The sequence below is a fragment of the Mastigoproctus giganteus genome, chromosome 7 (assembly GCF_048544385.1).
Source record: "Mastigoproctus giganteus isolate SK-2022 chromosome 7, ASM4854438v1, whole genome shotgun sequence".
Taxonomy (NCBI): Eukaryota; Metazoa; Arthropoda; class Arachnida; order Uropygi; family Thelyphonidae; genus Mastigoproctus; species Mastigoproctus giganteus.
In genome coordinates this window covers 40,725,181-40,745,104 of record NC_143581.1, presented here as the reverse complement: position 1 = coordinate 40,745,104, position 19,924 = coordinate 40,725,181, and the positions used below count along the sequence as shown (strand labels likewise).

Sequence of the window (19,924 nt, the reverse complement as noted above, 5' to 3'; positions counted from 1 at the left end):
GGAAGTATTTATCTATATTGACAAAATGACAGCAGTTTCATTTATATTCGTTCATGTTTTATTGCTACTGTTCTGCAAAGAAAATAAAGTTGAAGTCATAATTCGATTAGACTTATCTTAAAATTACTCCATTTTTGTTCAGAAATATCACTGAATACTAGTCAAGCAACTCCTCTCTTGCAGTACACCACCACGATAAAAACAGTACTTTATCTGTTTTTAGTAAAAAAAAGTTTTAAAACTTTTAATGATCACTGTTTTCAGTAATCAATTAAACCATGATATTATGATGCTCATACATCGATACAACCACTTATGACCTATAATAAGATAGATGCTATCTCTACTAAAACACGTGATATATTTCTGTCATGAGCTGCCAGCTAGTAACTAAACATGAAAAACCAAACTATTTGTACAGAAACAAGGGCTGCTGTGATTGTTGTGCTGCTGCAACTATGCATTGGGCAAATGATCTCTGACCTAATTCACATTATGTTTCTAGAGAAGATGTGAAGAACTGTGAAAAAGTAGGAGTGTTAGGCCAACTGTAAGCAGAAGTTATCATCAATTTTGATTTGTTATTCATTAACTGCAATGAATTGTTATAAAAATGAGCAGACTGTTTGGATAAGACTTGTACTACTATAGTATAAATAAGAGAATTAGCCTAAAAAAAAAATATTTTCCAATGTCAGTCTACAATATGGTATTTATATTGTCAATTTATATATCAATGAACGGTTTTATGTAATTCATCATACAGCGTTCTGGTTTCATGTAGTTCTGCTGAACTTCATGTTTGCTGGGGCATCACGGCTATTTTGTTGGCTTTAGTCTCAGAATGAATTTTGGGTGCCATCTGAGCAATTTAATTACCTAACCTAGTCCAGTTACAGTGACTGAGAAAGGATGACTTGGAATGTGCTAATCTAACAATTTTATTTGTAGCCTGGGTTTCAAACAGAAGCATTAAGTAAATTGATAAGGATGTCAATATTTCAATAAATATCCATAGTATTTTATTTAAGGGATGTTCTTCATTCAAGTTGTGGAATGAAAGTACTATACATCTCATTTCTTCACTTTTTCATGTGGTAGCATAACACTGCATTGCAATTATAAGATGGATGCCATTTAGATGTAAGTGTGGGTATGCTCTGAGCATGATACAAATAAAATTTCATTTGAGCATTACCTATTCTTTTTATTCAAATTTTTTCCCTGAAATATGGGTTTTTCTGGCTTTTAAAAATTTTACTAATTTTAAGTTCTCTAGATTAAAATCTTATGAAAAGGTGTTAACATAAACAATTGTTACAGTCTATATGATTGCTTAAATATCTGCCTTCAGAAATGTACATCATAACAACAATGAATCTTGAAATTTGCCTAGAGGAATTTTGAAATTCTGATGAAAATATATAACATTCCTGTCATATATCATCAGAATTCTGTTAACAAGTAGAGAGATAAAGATCAAACTGTGAATGCATTACTGAGAATTATCGGTCGGTTATCTCGAAGTGCCTATTGCTGTGTTATTCAATGTGACATATTTGTATTTCACATTATATGTAACTTTAATGTAAAATTGGGGAAAATTCCATGATATTCTGCTACTTGAATTTTGGTTGTGCTGAGAGAGAATAACCCAATACAGTATCTTTTTTTTTTTTTTTTTGTAACAGTAAAATCATGTTTAGAAACCTGGCTATGTATTTTTAGAACACTGTTTTCACATCTGTTGTATAAAAGTTCTATAAGGTCTAGAAGAGAAATTTTTTCTCTTGATTATGGAAAAATTTTATAAAGGTTGGCATAAAAATTGCATTCATGCCAAACACCAAATAAAATGTGATATACAGTAAAACTGTCACATTTTACAAAACTATCTTTCCCACACTGATTTAATATGTTCACTGCTTCCTCACGAAAATGTAGTTTCAAGATTTTTAATCCACTTGGAGGGGGAACCACCCTACTTTTAGGACGACTTCTTCCAATTTTACAGAAGAAATAGCAGATATTTTTGTCAAGCAACCTTCAACAGAGGCTGATTAATTCAGTGAGAAGAAAGCCAAAAACTGAATCACTCCAGCTGGATATAAAAATACAATCAATCCCAGGTAAAGAAGGTCATTGGAAAAGTGGGCAGTGAAAGTGTTAAATAAGCTTTTCACATATACACAGGCAACCAATTATCCTCCTCCAAGCACTGTCTGGCTTATACAATATATATATAAATCTTTACAATGGAAATATTGCAAAAAAAAAAAAAAAAACACTTACTTTCTTTTCAAGTCCAAATAATACTGAGAATCCTAATATAAATATGATGCATGTGGATTTTGTCATTGTGTACCTGCAAGTAATTTTTAAAACAAAAATTAATTCATAAATTTTATTAAATGGCAAAACAATAACATTGCTTTGTGAACACACACACACACACACACACACACACACACACACACACACACACACACACACACACACACACACACACACACACACACACACACACACACACAAGAAAAAAGTAACATTATTAACAAATGAAATAATGGAAATAATACAAAATTGGAACTGTACAGTAACTGCAAAACAGTAAAATATTAAAATATAAAAAGCATAAAATTGACAATATTATTTTAAAATCTAAAAGGATTAATTCAGAAGACAGATGCTAAAGAGGTTGGCTATAAAACTGAGAAAGTGAAATATTATAATGTTCAACAATAAAACTAGACTGCTAAAATTTCACATAGAAGGGGGAATAGGTATGGCAGAGACTATAGAAAAATGGGGAGAGGGGACTAGTGGAATCAGAAGCAATGGCCACAAAATGTAAGAAAACAGTGGATTCATAAATTTTGACATTTGAAATAAATAAAAGTAAGAAGGCATAACATAACCACAGATAAATATACCAGAATATATTAAAATTTAGCTAGCTACTGAAGAAACTAGCTGAGGTCTAAACTGTTAAATATCACTAAATCCAACAAAAAGACCACATTAATAAACTATCACAAAAAAAAAGGAAAATTTGAAAATGAAAAAGTGAAAGATGTCAGTCAATTAGACAATCCTCCTCAGAAAGCTATTTCAGATACTAGAAAAATTAGCAGCCAAGGCAGAATTTTGTTTCAATGGCTTTTATACTAACATTAACTAATATTAACAAAAACATTAACACAAGGGAAAGATACCATTATCAAAAACCAAACCAAGAACTCATCACAACATAATTAAAAAAAAAAAAAAACACGCAAGTGTGAATAACTGTAAAATTTATATAGACTGCACATGAATAACAAGCTAAATTGTCAACTAAAACTGTAAAATAATTCTATCAGAGTAAAGGCTATGGAATATGCAAAGATAGCACAATGTAGAATATTCAAGTAGTACAAAACACATCTCTCAAAAAGGATAAGAAATATGCGATTAACACTGTAGAGAAAAAAAGTATGAAATACAGAGCAGATATACAGCCTCCTGCAGAGCAGCAGACAAATATCATTATTATATGTATATTCATATAGTAATAATTTTAAGTATATTCAAAGTACTACATGCCCAACACGCATACACACAAAATTAATTACAAATCATGATGAATTTTAGCACTCAGAAAACAAGTTACATCCCACACTCCCAGTCAAAACAATGAAAGGGCACCCATCTGCTGAAAATGTAGGAATATTTGATTGGATACTATGATGTGGTCACAAAGGAACTGGATGCAAAAAATTATTTTGATATCATATACTTGGATTTCAGGAAAGCTTTTGATACTGTTGCACATGGAAGACTACTATACAAATTAGAGCAGTATGGCATTAAGGGCTGTTTGTTTGTTTGTTGTTGGCGCATCAGCTTCTGTGGCCATAATGCACCTCCCAAGGTTTTTGCAGTACTTTGATCCAAGCCCGAGGCGGGATTCGAACCCGCGACCTTTGGGTTGCCAGGTAGGCATTTTACCCACCTGGCTAGCCCGGTCGGCGCATTAAGGGCAAGTTGCTACAATGGACAAAAGGATAGTTGAGTGGGAAAAGACAGAGTGGTGGTCAATGGGTACTGCTCTACATGGACTAATGTTATTAGTGGTGTCTCTCAGGGTTCGGTGTTAGGTCCATTGCTGTTTTGTATATTTATCAATGATATTGATGAAGGTATATCAAGCTTAATGTCAAAGTTTGCAGACGATACAAAGGTTGGCAGGGTTGTTAATAACAGTAATGAAAGTATGCTGCTGCAACAGGATCTGGAAAAGTTGGGTAGATGGGCTGAGAAGTGGCCATCTACTAAGTGGCTGAAGTTTAACATTGACAAATGCAAAGTACTGCATATGGGTAGCAGTAACCATAGAGAAATGTACCAATTATGTGGTGTTACACTCAGGGTAGTGGAGAATAAGAGACCTTGGGGTAACTGAGAAGTCAGATATGAAGTTTTCTGATCAGTGCAGACAGGCTGCCAGAGTAGGTCATGGGATCTTGTCAATGATATACACGAATTTTGTGAGCAGGGATAAGCAGGTGATTTATCCCCTTGTATAAGGCAATGGTCAGGCCACACCTTGAGTACTGGGTACAGGTCGGGAAGCCTCATTTTAGGAAGGATGTAGAGTTGCTAGAACCAGTACAGAGAAGGGCAACAAGACTGGTGAAGGGAACAAAGGGGTGCTCTTATGAAGAAAGGCTTAAGTTCTGCAAATTGCAGCTTCTAGAGACTAGGCACCTGCAAGGCGATCTGATTGAGGTGTATAAGGCCTTGAATGGATTGAGAAGGCTTAATGCTGATGGGATTCTTCCTTTTGCTCAGATTACAAACCTGAGGGGGCACAGATTCAAACGGAGGAAAGACAGTTGTAGAATAGATGTGTGGAAGTTTGCCTTTAGCCAGCGGGTAGTTGATTGCTGGAACAAACTTCAATCTGTTGTTGTGGAAGTTGATAGCTTAAATAAATTCAAGGCAGAACTAGACAAACATTTGGAATTAATGGATAAGTGAAATGGGAAGGGGTTTTTTTTTTTTTTTTTTTGGCTGATGACTTTTCTTGCATCATGTGCCTCTACTAATGCTAATGATGATACAGAAATGTAGCACCAATCTTAAATGAGATGCTAAAAGACAAGTTACCATTAAACTATTAAAATAGCATAGCCCTACAATGGATGATCAAAAAGTTTTGAGAAGAGGGTATAAAAGATATAAGTACAAAATTGTGTGTTTTTCTTTTTTTTCAGCATAGTCACTCCGAAGTTCAATACACTTATTGTATTTAATCTGCAGAGTTTAATCATTCAAATAATCCTTCATGTTGAGCATCAAACTTTCACAGCTGCATTTAGCTTTCCATTATCTTTAAAATGAGTTCCAGGAAGATGCGACTTGTGGTTTCTGAACAAATAAATCACTTGAGGGCCAGATCTGGGATGTATAGAGAGTGGTTTAATTGTTCAAATCCACATTCATGAATTTTAGCCTCTGCAAACTATGCTTTTTGCACAGGTACATTTTCATGGAGAAGCAAGCCCAGTGATCAATTTTTTTTTTTTTTTTTTTGAAATTGCAGCTTTTAACTTTGGCATAATAATTCCTTGAAAACAAAACTCTGGTTTTAGATGAAATGTAATCAGTTAACAACAATCCTTTTGTGTCCCAGAAAATTAAGGCAAAGAATTTTCCGGCTGATGGTTGGATTTGAAACTTTTTTTGGAGTTGGAGATCCTTTATGCTTCTAGTGCATGCTTTCTAATTTGGATCTAAAATAAAAATCTAGATAAAAACAGGATAAAAATCTATCTGGATTAGCAAGAATTAATTTTGAATTCTCTTTTGATAATTCCATCCTCTGATGCTTGTTATGAATGGAGGGGTTTCTGGAAACAAGTCTTGCACAAACTTTGGACATTCTAGAATGCTTATTTATTACTGCTAAAATGATTAATGGGAAATTTAAGTCTTTTTTTGTGTTCAGACCTTTTAATTCTTTTTTCAATTTTTTTTATTTCAATGGTAGAAACTGTTTCACAATTGACTGGTTCAGATGGCCAATTATCCTGACTCCTGTCCTGTTGTAGGATTTTAGGCACATCAGCAACTTAGGCCATATTGCACTGTGTATAATATGTCTGTAAATTGTGTGCATCCTGTAGTAATTTGCTGTTTGCTATATGAAACACCTGTGTTTCTGGGAGGGAAAAAAACCATGCCACCTGAGACCAACTAACTCAGCCATCTTGTGAAAAAGGCCCATAAATATTCCTTGCATCATTGATGGGATTCGAACTCTGGTTTTATCACCCAGTATGAGGAGGACACTGTTTAAACTAACTGTGCTGCTCATGAGGGTGACTCCTCTCCTCTTTTGAACTCTGACAATTATTTTGCAATAGTAGCATAACTGGGTGATACTTCCTTATGCTTCTACTGTTTGTTTGCTTAAGAATTTTATGGAGTATTAGTATCCGTGGCTATAATGCCCAAGTCAAAGAAGTGGAAAAATGTAAAAATATAATATTATAATAACTACATTATTGTTAAAAGAGTATACATAAAACAATAAAAGATTCTAGATAAAATTGTATAAATTAATACGTTGTAAAAAGTTAAATATAGCTGACACGTTGTCATTGTCCAATAAAGTCTAAGTGTATAAGGCTCAGACAGATGGCTAAGCCGACCGGGCTAGCCGAGTGGGTAAAGTACCTACCCGGCAACCCAAAGGTCGCGGGTTCGATTCCCGCTTCGGGCTTGGATCAAAGTACTGCAAAAACCTTGGGAGGTGCAATATGGCCACAGAAGCCGATGCGCCAACAACTACCAAATCAAAAAAAAAAAAAAAAAAAACAGATGGCTAAAATATAAATGACGATCATTATTAAAACATGGATATTCAGTTAAAATATGGCGAATTGATAACATGGTGTCACAATTACTACACATAGGGCAATCGTCTGCCCTAAGCAGACAGCAATGTGTCAAGTGACAATTTCCTATGAGGAACTGAGATAGAACAACTTCCTCTTTTCGGTTCCTGTGCAGACTAGACTGCCAATGTTGAATTACATGCTTAATCTCATATAACTTGTTTACAGCCTGTCTATGCCATGAGAGTTGCCATTGGGATACCAGATTCTTTCGAATTACTTGCCTGTAGTCTGTATCGGGGACTAACAGGCAAGAGTTAAAAAGGGTCATTGATTTGGCTGCAGTGTCTGCCAAATCATTTCCTGAGATCCCAATGTGGCCTGGGATCCAGCAGAAATGAACATTAAATTCAGATTGCAAAAGGAAGTGCAGTTTCTGCTGTAGCTGGGTCAGGACAGGATAAGGGTTGAACCTCATAAAGCCTGCAATTAACTCAGAGAATCGGTATATATAATATATTTTTTTGTGGTGGGTGGTTTGTATATGATCCAAGACTAGATCAACTGTGTGCAGCTCTGCAGTGAACACACTGCATTCATTTTTTTTTTTTTTTTTTTTTGGGTAGCTGTTGGCACGTTGGCTTCTGTGGCCATAATGCACCTCCCAAGGTTTCTGCAGTACTTTGATCAAAGCCCGAGGCGGGATTCGAACCCTCAACCTTTGGGTTGTCAGGCAGGCACTTTACCCACCCGGTTAGCCCGGTTGGCACACAGCATTCATGGGAGATCTGCTCAGATACTGTAGTGTCTGAAAAAAAAAAAACAGCTGCAGATCCCACAGACACTTCTGACCTCGAGCCATTTGTGTAGACTGGCAAGAAGTCAGAATGTTCAGAGCACCGTGCTAAAAAGAGCTGCAGGAAGATAGCAGATGGAGTGCTGTCCTTTCTCCAGTTCTTAAGAGAGGTTGCAGTTTGGGACGTGAGCATGCTAAGGTGGAGAAGATTTCCCTGGTGATGGGGCAACGTTGTCTAATGTGATGTCCAAATCTCTGAGTAGCCTTTGGATACGAATACTGAATGGATGATTGGCAGACTGAATAAGTGTTGTACAGATTTTTCCAATGTGGTTCAAAAACGGGTGTCCACATGGGATGGTCCGGCAGGGATTTCAGTTTCAAAGCATACCATAGAGATAACTGTTTCCTATGAAGCGATAACAATGGCTTGTTTGCTTTGACATAGAAGCTCTGGACAGATGTTCGAAAGACTCCAGTGGCAATACGGATCACATGATAGTGGATGGGATCCAGCCATCGAAGTACACTTGAATCCAGCAGATGTGTATACCTGGGACCCGTAATTTAACTAAGATCACACGAGTGAAAGATAGAGGCAAAATAGGGTGCATCAGTCAGCACCCCAAGAATTTGAAGAGATTGCAAGCAGGATATTCAAGCATTCAAGCCTCTCATGCACTTCGCATGTAGTTGGCAGATGTGTTGTAGAAAGGTCAACTTTCTATCAAATACAATCCCCAAAAAATCTAGTCTCAGGTACTACTGGAATAACATTTTGTCCAAGCCTCAGTTCAGGTTCAGGGTGAAGATTGCACTTTCAGCAAAAATGCATGCAAACAGTCTTTTGTGGAGAGAATCTGAATCCATTATTCATTGCCCATGAATTCAGCTGGTCAACGGCATGTTGCAGTTGCCTCTCTATTGTAATGTTTGTTTGTTATTTGGTTTTTAGGAGCATTAGCAACTAAGGCCATATTGCTCCGGGGATATGCAGTGGTCATTCCCTGACCTTTCCGCATTCTCCGTTTTTGGTGGTCACGGGCTCGAACCCCTGTCTAATCAAGATGTGTGTGCTACGCACTACTGCTCCTGCCCACCTGGCTATGGAGGCCCCAAAATGCCTCTCTATTACTCTCATGTTGCAGGAGTGAGAAAATATGCTAAAATCGTCAACATAGAGGGGACAGTTTACAGCTGGAGGAAGTTGTTCTGTGATGGAATTCATTTTGATGGCAAAAAGCGTAACACATAAAATGGATCCTTGAGGTACCCCCTCCTCTTGGCTAAAGGATCAAGAGAGAGAGAGTAGAGACTACACGGACTTCGAAAGAACAATGAGATAAAAAGCTTTTAATAAAAGCTGGAAGATGACCTCTAAGGCCAATGCTATAAAGGTCTTTTAAAATTCCAAATCTCCGAGTTGCATCATACACTTTTTCCAGATCAAAAAACACGGACACCAGGTGTTCTGATTTTAAAAAGGCATCTCAAATGGATGTTTCAAGCTTGATTAAATAGTCCAGAGTGGACATATTCCTTCGGAAGCCGCACTGCAATCTGGAGGGGAGCCCATTTGCCTCCAAATACCATACAATGCGAGCGTTGACCATTCTCTCCAGGATGATTTTGCACAGACAGCTAGTCAGAGCGAAAGGACAGTAGTTTTTTGATATTCTGGGGTCTTTTCCTGGCTTAGGAAAGGCAACGATTGCCTTGTGCCGGGAATCTGGAAACTTTTCTTTTAGAAAAATTCTGTTGTATAGACAGGGCAGTTGGTCCATTTTGCTGACAGAACAGATGTCTGATCATATCATAATAGATGTGATCTGCTCCCACAGCACTTGTCTTGGTAAGAGTTAGAGCTGTTTCTAACTCTTCTACAGGTACCTCCGTAGCCAGGAGCAGCAGTGCCTAGCACACTCTTCTTGATTAGACTGGGGTTTGAGCCCGTGACCACCAAATACGGAGGATGCGGAAAGGTCAGGGAATGACCACCGCATATCCCTGGGGCAATATGGCCTTAGTTGCTAATGCTCCTAAAAACCAAATAACAAACAAACAACTCTTCTACGGAGAAGGGCCCATTATAAGGATATGAATTTTTAGACTTGAAATTAATTGACTGCCTTTCGAGTTTGTCTTTCAGGACCAGGGATTCTTGGGAGTAAGAATCCCTGGTCCTGAAAGATGCTGACGACATGATAGAAAATGTCTCCCCAAAAGTATTGGGTATTGCAGTTTGATCTGCAATAACACATCCATTATGTTCCAGGACTGATGAAGGGTGAAATGTATATTTCCCCTTTGTTTTCTGGATCTTGTCCCAAACAGATTTAGTGGATCCACGATGCCTTTTGGCTCTTTTGTGCATGCATGCTTGAAGGCTAATAGACTGGCAGTGGTGGAATATTGTCAAAATATTCCCCAAGCTTTGTTTGTGCCTTTTTTTGCTGCTGTGCATTCAGCATTCCACTAAGGTTTTGGAAATGGCAGAAACCAGGTAGATGTTCTCGGAATTGTAGTTGCAGCTGCCATGGACAATGCTTTCTGTGACGTACACCACTACATCATTAATAAGCTCCTGACTGACTGTATTGATATTAAAAGCTGCCAGATGTTGAAAGGCATTCCAGTCAGCCTGATCAATCTTCCATCACAGTAACCAAAAAGGTGGACATGGCCTCCCATTAAATAGGCCAGTTTTCGCAGGTAAGTGATCGCTCCTCTACCTCCCAAGTGAGTGAAGGAAGGAAAAAGGGGGGAGCATATAGAGAGATCAATAGCAGAGAACGTATGGGTAAGCATGTATAAAAGTTATTAGTTTCCACATTTAGAAGGGAAAGGGTCAATGTCAGTGAGCATATATGCTCTATGACACATCCCCTTCCATTAACATCAGCACAACCCCACATGACATTATGTCCATTAAAATCGCCCAAGAGTAAGACAGAGTAGGCAGTTGCACAATGAGATCATCAAGGTCTTTCTGTGAGATGTCTGCCCCAAGTGGCAAATAAACTGAACAAACTGTTAGCAAAAACCCTACCGTAAGGCGAACTGCTACCTCTTCCATGTTGGTGGAGAGTGGAATAGGTTGAAATGGGGGTACATTTGCCCAGAAAAATAGCAACACCTCCACGAGCAGGTCCATCCCCGGTTCTGTCTTTTCGAATGACAGTAGTATTACAAAGGGAAGAGTTTTCATTAGCCTTCAAGTATGTCTCCAGTAAGCAAAAGCAAACTGGCTCATGCTTTTGCAGGAGGGCCTCGATGTCATCAGTGTTTTTCCAGAATCCACGACAGTTCCACTATAGGAATTTGGCCATTATTTTGGCTTGGTGGGGCCATCAGGTGGCTTCCGAGGTGCCAAGGGCTTACTTTTCTCAGTCTTGAATTTCTTTCCTTTGGGGAAGTATGGATGCTGTCCTATGTCCATTTCCTCCTCAGAAAAGAGTTCCAAGATTGAATCATCTTGTACCTCCTCCTCAACATTCATATTTTCTTGGCTATTAGGAGGCACTTCAACTTTCTTGTCTTTTCTCTCACTATTGCATTTGTTACTGGTGGAGCATTAGGAGGTACTGGTATGGGAGTGGCAGCTGATTGATCTTTCTGTGCAGGTTTTTGTGAGCTTAAGAGGTAACGCGTGATGGAAATAATTGACTCTTTTGGAGGAATCGTCATTTCTGTCTGAGTTCCGATGGAACATCTCCCCCGCTACCTTCTGGGCATAGGTGGGTTTATTGATGTTTATAGGTTTTCCCGCTTTTCTTGCTTCCTAGTATATGTGCAGCTCTGCCTTTAGCTGTTGAATTTGTTTTTCTTCTTTCCACCTCTGGCATGCTCGTGAGTAGGCTGGATGTTCTCCCTGGCAGTTAATGCAGGTGGGTTTTGTGGCTCCTGATTTCTTCCTCGGTAATGTCAAGAAGGTCGCACCCTGAAATAAAACCTCTCGATGAGTGGAGTGTTTTGTGTGATGTCACAGTTATCAGCATTCCTCCGAATGATGTTGCTTGGAGTAGCTGAAGAATGGCTGTTATTTTTTGTTTCAATTAAGAGGTCCCCAGAATGAAGCCTCTTAACTGATTTAAGGGAACCTGTTAAAGAAGGCGGCATTTTCCCAATATATTTTTCACTGTTAGAATGTATTATTAGAAACCTTGGGATAGGCCCTGATGATATTTCTGTTCATGCTCTCTTTGCTGAATTAGCATTTTTCAGATAGGGACTGGTTTGGGGCCCCTGAAGAAATAAGTTTATCAGGATTCATATTACTTTTGCATTGGTTCAGTGCCTGGGCCCCTACCCACCATGGAGGGGTGAATTAAATGTTAGAATGAGCCCAAAGAGACACCCACAACCCCAGCAAGCAATAAATGTGTTTGGGAGTGGAACGCCAGAGCTACCTAGCTACTATACTCGCACCGCCGCCAGCCTGAAACCTGTCCCTTGGACCATGAGGATAGGGGGATGGTACTGCCACGGTTGACCCTTGCAGGCAAACCCAATAGCCGATTGATCCTAGCTGGACCATATGAGATCACCCATCTTGTCAAAGCAGGGCCCCTCACCATCAGGATCCCCCTTTTCGAATTTCCATGGGTTGCAGAGCATGATAAACACACCAGATTCCACTGTTAGCCTGGAACCTAGAATGTGGGTGTTGGATCCCAGCGATGCTAATCTGGAGGGCCAGCAGCATCACTGGGAGGTCCCCTCACCACATACAGATGTCCACGTCGAGGGGGCTTCTACTGCATGCTTTCTAGTTTGGATTGATTACCTATTCTGTACTACTGATAAATTACAGAACAGATCAAAATAACCTATTCTGCAATTTATCGATACATTTCATATACTCTGATTTTCAGAACTTTTTGACGGCAGAGTCACGTTCACGGATCAGCTAAACTTGAATACCTAGTTTGTCCATGAACATAACTCAGCTGTCAAACCAGGCGCCATAAGTTCAAATTAAGAAAGAAGAGGAATGAACCGGATTGTGGGAAGTTTCCTTTTAGCCAGGACGCTTTTTAATTACTGAAAAAAGTTACATGCATGGGAGGACAACAACTCAGGAACTTCAAAAGGTTAGCTAAATCAGCACCAACATAAGGAGTGAAGTGAAACACATACAGTAAACTCTTGCTAATTTGGTTACAGTTAATCTGGATCAAAATTTGAAAAATTCTGTTCACAGTTGAGTACTTTTAAAGACATACGAGCCTACACTTTGATTGAGTGTGCAAAACAGCAAGGAGAAGTTTTCAACACTTCTCTTCTACAGAGATTTCGAAATTTGCTGAATGAAATTAAAAAATTTGTTGATCAAAGGGGAGATGATTATCAGCAGCTACAAGATATGGAGTGGTTGTGTGATCTGGCTTTTTTGGCAGATTTCACAAGTAAATTAAGTGATCTGAATTTGGAATTACAAGGAAAAAAATAAAAATGTGGGTTACATGATTAGTAGTATTTCTGCATATAAACAGCAATTTTTGCAATGGCTAAAGTTCTCAAAGAAAAAAAAAATTCGATCATTTTGCAAATATCAAGATCATTTGCAAAAATATTGTTTTTGAATTTAATAGTGAGAAATATGTTTCTGAAATTGAGAAGGTTGTTGATGATTTTAAAAACAGATTCAGTGATTTTAAAACAATTGAAGACCTTGTTCAATATATTTCTTATCCATTTAATGTCGACAGATACGAAACAAATTGCAGAAAAAATCTGAGATTTTTCACATGCAGAAAATATTACTTGAAAATGAAATTATTACACTGCAAAACAATAACTTCTTAAAAGCCAGATCATCGGAAAAAGACTTTTGGAAATATGTTTGCCGAGAAAAGTACCCAAATGTAAAAAAATTAATTGAACTTTTAAATTCCTGTTTTGGTTCCACATCTCTATGTGAATCAGCCTTTTCATATTTGAAACAAACAAAAACGAAGAATTGCTCTACTCTTATGGACTTGCATACAGAAGATTCTTATCACAGTATATCCCCAATTTTGAAAACTTGGCAGATGACATGAAGACACAAACTTCACATAAATTAAAAATTTAAATACATGTGAATTTAAAATAAGAATTCTGAATTGTATTTAATTTTAAAATTTATAAACAACATTTTTCAGTATGTGTTGATTAACTTTTTTAACCATGTGCAATGAAATTCTTAAGATGGTAGATCACATTACAAATTAAGCTGGTCACACCTGAACTACAAGAATTTACAATTAAGAAGAAACTTCTTAGCTCCGCAAGAGATGGCATTGATGCAGTAATCGATGAGGTGGACTCTTCAATAAATCAAAAATTGCAGGGGGATATTATGAACACCTAAAAATTGTGAGAGTGATCCTAATTAAAGAACAGCAGTAGAGGTTTGTTCAGACAAAACATGGCAGCTTCTTCAAACTTGCATTATTATGTTCAAAAACAAGTACAACTTCTGAGTCTTCTATTGGTGGATAAATGTATTGACTTTTTAGTTTTTAAATAAAGGCTCTACAGTGATATTTTTTATTTATTTTCATCAGCACTAACTATATCATTAAATTTTTTCTAAGTTTTTTCATCTTTTACTTCACTAACCCGGACTATCACTTCCCCCAATTAATCTGGATTAGCGAGGGTTTACTGTAGTAGGTAGTATTTTTTGGCTGGTACAGTAAAGCATGGGACTTCCACACCATATAGCCAATAGTAATACATTTCAGCAAGATGGAGCACATCATACTACATAATTTTCATTGAAGTGTCTTCTCAAGAACATATTTAACAATAATATTACTGGACATAGTTTTTATATTAAATTACCTCCATAAAATCCTGATTTAAATCCTCACAATTTTTGTCTCGGCTTCTGAAAAGGCCACATTTACAAAATCCAGCTTTTGAATTATTAAAATTCAAAATGTGCAATCAGAAGAGAGGTTTTCAATATTCATCCATGACACTAACAACTCCTAACTAATTTTGTTCCTCATAATCTAAATCTGTTATACCCAGAGGATGTGCTAACAAAATTTGTACTGATTTTGTTACTTGATTAGCCCTACTAATTTGAACTGTAGGGTTTGATATGACCACTATATCAAACCCTTGAATCAAGGGTATGGATACTGTACACCAAACAGATTTCACAATATATTGTGTTTCTTTGAGATAATAAATATCCATGAATATAACTTTTATCCATTTATAAAAGTTATATTCAGCATGGAAATGTATTTTATGCTCATCCTATTTTTGAATATTCACTTACAAATAAATAATAATTAATATTTTAAATTATTTGTTATTTAAATAATTTGATTGAATCTTAAAATTATAAATAATAACTCATACAAATTTGAATAACTGACTTACAAAGAAACTGTGATAAATTCAAAGCTCCAGTTAGAAAATCCAATATCTAAGGCACTTGCAATACCTGTAACAAAAAAGTGATATATTTACATTCTAGACCAGAGTCTCAAAGCAATACAAGTACAGTGAAATTCTGATATGAGAGCTGAGGATTCAGAAAAACATTGATTGTAACAGATTCTTATTATTTACAAATTACAAGTTAAAAGTATATAAATGTCAAAGAAAACAAGACATAAAGAAATAACACATAAGATACCAACATCAACTGTACTGGCATCTAGCATACAAATATGACACAACACACACACATTTCTATTTCTTTTCTATCCTAATAAGCTTTATCTTAAAATGCACTCTACATGCTTTCACAAACATTACATGGAAAGTAACTTTGACAGAACTTTATCAAATGTAGCACTTTTCTAAAAGCACAATTCAATCAACAGCAAACATGTTCACAATTACAACTACAGTTAGTTAATAACCAGTAGCAGCATAAACAAAAAAAAAGTAAGTCAGATTGCACAGTACCTGAGGTTTCCAACAATTAAAACATTCACTCCATATTAACTTGTTACCATAACTCTGGTGAACATTATATTTAGCACATGCCAATTTTCACATCAGCATAAATAAAATGTTTGCATTTGCAAAAATATGCTACAGCTTAAAGTACTTATTAGCAAAGGTTTCACATTTACTTAGAACTCCATAAATCCAGCAATAGCGGCACTTTGCCTACTGCTGCTGGTATGGAATTCTAAGTAAATGTGAATTTAGACTTATGGAGTTATACAGGTTCAAAAATCTGACCTCTTTTTTATTTATTTATTATTTTTTTTAAAAATTATTTCATAGTGATAATTGTCTGGCAGCACCGGGGACCTCCCCAACTCTGTGATGCATACAGTAAAGGCCAGATTGTGTTACGCAAAAGTGGGTTTGTGCAGTGGAGTTCTTTTGTGTTGTGTTGTCATGTTCATCTGGTCTCTCAGTTGCAGGGCCCTTGGAAACCAAGCACATTTCACACTGCCCATCACTACCTTGGGGAGGTGGGCCAGGGCAATAGGTAAGTATGAGTAATCTGGTGGAGCGAACCCTGGATGTTGCCCGAGCTTGCAGGGAGCACCCCTGATTAAAAAAAAAAGATTGACAAAACAGGAGGAAACTGGTTTCAAATTGTCACTGCCATGCTCCCTTTCATAAAAAATTTTGAAAGGGAGCATGGTGGTGATAGTTTTGAGTTTGGAACAAAACGAAAGGGCACAGGAGGCAGATGATAAGAAGACTTGCCTGAAAATAGGAAGAACAAGGGGGTAGAGGGGCATCCCTACAGAGGCAACTCACCTTCTGGGGGCTGTTAAGAGGCAGATGCAGAATTAGGGTGGTAGGTCCCACCAGGCAAAAAGTATGAAGGGTGAGGAGAGAATGGGCAAAGCCATTGGAAGGTGGGGGATGAATGTCACAGAGCTAGAGTGTCCTTTGTGGGAGGATTTTCCATGTTCATCATGGTGAGCAACATTTCCAAACTGGCCAAACCACCATCAGCAACCTATGGCATGGGACGCTGATGCTCGCTTCTCACATCACCCAGAAATGGGGATCAGCATTGCGTCAGCACAGGTATGAAGGGGATTCCAAAAGATGGTTGCCCCCTGCAGTCATGGTCAGGAGAGGGCACCTGTTTACATGGGTAGACTGCATATATTCCCAATTCTACACACATTTACGTACCTGCTAGTCATACAAGCAAAACGGGATGTTTTAAGATTTTTTTTTTTTTTTGTGAAATTTATTCAGTGCATATAAAGAACAATAACTTTACCTAGCATTTATCCATCTTCCATTCGCAGCACCCTGAATATGAACAGTACACACATTTTTTTTTACAGATCACAAATCATTCATTTGGCCATTGCCCAGCTAACAGACATGACTAACCCATCCACACTACTATACTAAAATAAATGATAGTTGAAAATTGATGAGGCCACAATAAAATTGGCAACACAGCTCAAATATTTAGGTATTCTCCTAAACAACAACCTATCCTTTCAGCCACACCTTAAATACATCAGAACGAAGATCAGGAACTACTCGGCCCTGGTGCGTGGAGAGTGGGGCCTAAACAGGAGAACACTGGAACGCTATTATAAGAGTTTTCATACCGGCAATTTAATATGATTTGGCTTTATGGTACGATAAGATCACAGTAGTAGTAAATACAAGAATGCTGGATATAACCCAATACCCAATAACCCAAATCCCATAACCTAAGCCTGCAGTACAGTGAGTACTCCAGCCTTACAAGCAGAGCTGCAAACTGAACTGAACTGAACTGAACCAAACGGTGAACCGAACTGCACCCATTTTTCTGAACTGTGAACCAAACTGAAACCACTGAACAGATTTTTTTCTGAACTGCAAACCGAACCAACATTTTTTTAGAAAAGTGGTTCGGTTTTTGGTTCAAACATTGACTACGGCCTATGGGTCAAAGAAAATTTGGAAAATTTTCACGGGGAAATCCAGGGATTTGGAAAATTTTCACGGGGAAATCCAGGGAGTAGGAAACATATACTCCTTCCTCTTTTTTTTTCCCCATTGTTCATGGCCAGGCTTCTAGAATGGTTACTAAGAAGATGTGAAGCACTGTATCGGATTAGCGGTAGTATCGGATCTCAGGGGTAGGGAAAGAGTTTTTTTGTTTTGACCAAGAAATGAAGCGTGGAGGGACCCTGTGGACTGCAGGGTCCCTGCTGAGCTATTTGAATAGAAGCTCTGCAGTGGGGCACATGGGAAGGGACATTCTCGATGCAGCATAACACCAATCAAATCAGTGATGAGGACATGAAAGGGCATAGTACTGAGAATCACTCAGTAGCATTTTTCTTTGAAAAGATTAGCATGTTTAGTTTCTGAGGTTTCGTTCTGAGGGTTTATCATTCCTGTTTCCGCTCTGGCATAGTGCACTTGGGGTGTGATATTAGGTTATGCGTGGACATCTTGGAGGAAGGATTCCCAAAACAAGCATCTTCGGTAAGTGTATATGTATTATTTTATTGTAACCTTCACATTTGATACAAATGAGAATTTCCAGGAGTTATTTAATTTAATTAATAAGTAAAGGTTACATACGTCTTATTAATTAAATTATAATAGCTCCTGAAAATTCTCATTTGTATCAGATGAATTTTTATTTTATTTTGGATATTTTGAATCGTAATGATGAGAAACTCATACACTGAATTACAGAGAATCTTCAGTATATCTAAGCATGCTTAATATTAATATAGTTCTAATAACTGTGTGCATAAATGAAAAACTTCTCTGCAGTATTTTTATTTATTATTATTTTTAATATTTAATTTAATATTCAATTTTTTCTCATTTTTCATATAGTTAAAAACGATACCATTTTTAACTATATTTTTAGAGTTTGCTGGGTACTGATATGCTGCTTTTGCACAAACTTGTACGTTGTCAAATTCTTTCGCAGCCTGAGGCTTAACCCCTAAAAGTGTTTCAGTCTAATTCACTTTATACACCATCAAGCATCTCTCATATTATGGAGTTATACTTCATAGCTGTTTTGTCAATAGTAGAGAAGATAACAGTCTTCTCTACTATTGACAAAACAGCAGTCTTCTCTACTGGGGAAGCATTGCCTATTCGACGAGTTTGAGTTTTTTAAGTGGTGTGAGTTGAAGGAGTTACTGTCCCTTTCATTTCATTCTTCTACACCATTTTTTCCTCTCTTCCATTCCTACTATTACTCTTTCCCTCTACTTTTTTGCTTTTCTAAGTCTAATAGGGACAAGATAGTAGAGTTATTATCCCACACATATACAAACAAGCCTTGAAACGGTGCCGTCTGAGTGGTGGTACCCACTGAGAATAAGTAACAGTAGTCTTCTCTACTAGACAAGTGTTACTTATTCAAAGTAGTGCAATATAAAGGCAACTCGCTGTGAAGGCTCACATCTGGTGAGTATGGGCTTGGCACACACCCAGGGTCCTGAGCTGGATATCATTATTCTTCTCTTTCTTCGTGATTCCCTTCTACTTCTCTCTCTCGGTAATTCAGAATTTTTTTTTTTTTTTTTTTTGCCTGGTGCAGCGTAAGTCTCAGGCTTCCTTGCACCATAGGGATAATAATAATAAAAATAAAAAAATAATAACAATAAGAGATATAACTAAAACGATACCATCTTCAGCTTTTTTTTAGAATTGCTACGTACTAATATGCTGCATTTGCACAAACTTGTGCATTATTAAATTTTTTTTAATTGATTATTCGAAGATCAATAATGTAGCCCTGCAGCTAATCAAAGATTATGTACTCTTGTTTACTGTTAAGTGCTGTGTAATATTTAAGAAATAAAGGACATTCTAAGTAATTCAATGATAATGTTTTTGTTCATTTTATGCAGCCAGCAGCCATTGTATTCATGACATATAGCTTCATGCAACTGTTTTCTAGAACAGGAGGGGGGGGGAAACCCAAAAGGATGTCAATTCGATGACATGCAAACAATAAACAGTAGTATGACTTCAGCTTTCAGTGATTTCAAAATTGCATTTGCAGAAGTGCTTCCAAGAGTAGAAAAATTGTTCAGCTATGTGCATCACCTCAAAAGGATAATATTTCAGAGGAGATTAAATCACTTATCCCATAAGTATGCTTACAGTCACTATATCATAGCGGTGAATATACTTTTGAATAAACCTTGTATCATGTTTTATAAGGATACTGGTTATTAGCATTAGCAAAGGCACATGATGCAAGAAAGCAAGCTTATATAGCATTAGCCAAAAAAAAAAAAAAAAAAAAAACACATACCCTTTTCATTTCACC

General features: G+C 37.2%; 1 protein-coding gene across 6 annotated transcripts in view; it reads right to left on the bottom strand.

The window, feature by feature from the left end:
- Window positions 1-19,924, bottom strand: part of LOC150082840 (solute carrier family 35 member H1) — a 146,805-nt gene that overhangs the window by 89,994 nt on the left and 36,887 nt on the right. For all 6 annotated transcript variants that reach the window (XM_090376857.1, XM_090376858.1, XM_090376859.1 and 3 more), the window contains exons 4-5: window positions 15,064-15,127; window positions 2,293-2,365 (exon numbers count right to left, since the gene is read on the bottom strand). In XM_090376857.1, the coding sequence (XP_090232983.1) occupies window positions 2,293-2,365; window positions 15,064-15,127 (137 nt within the window). The remainder of the gene's footprint in view (window positions 1-2,292; window positions 2,366-15,063; window positions 15,128-19,924) is intronic.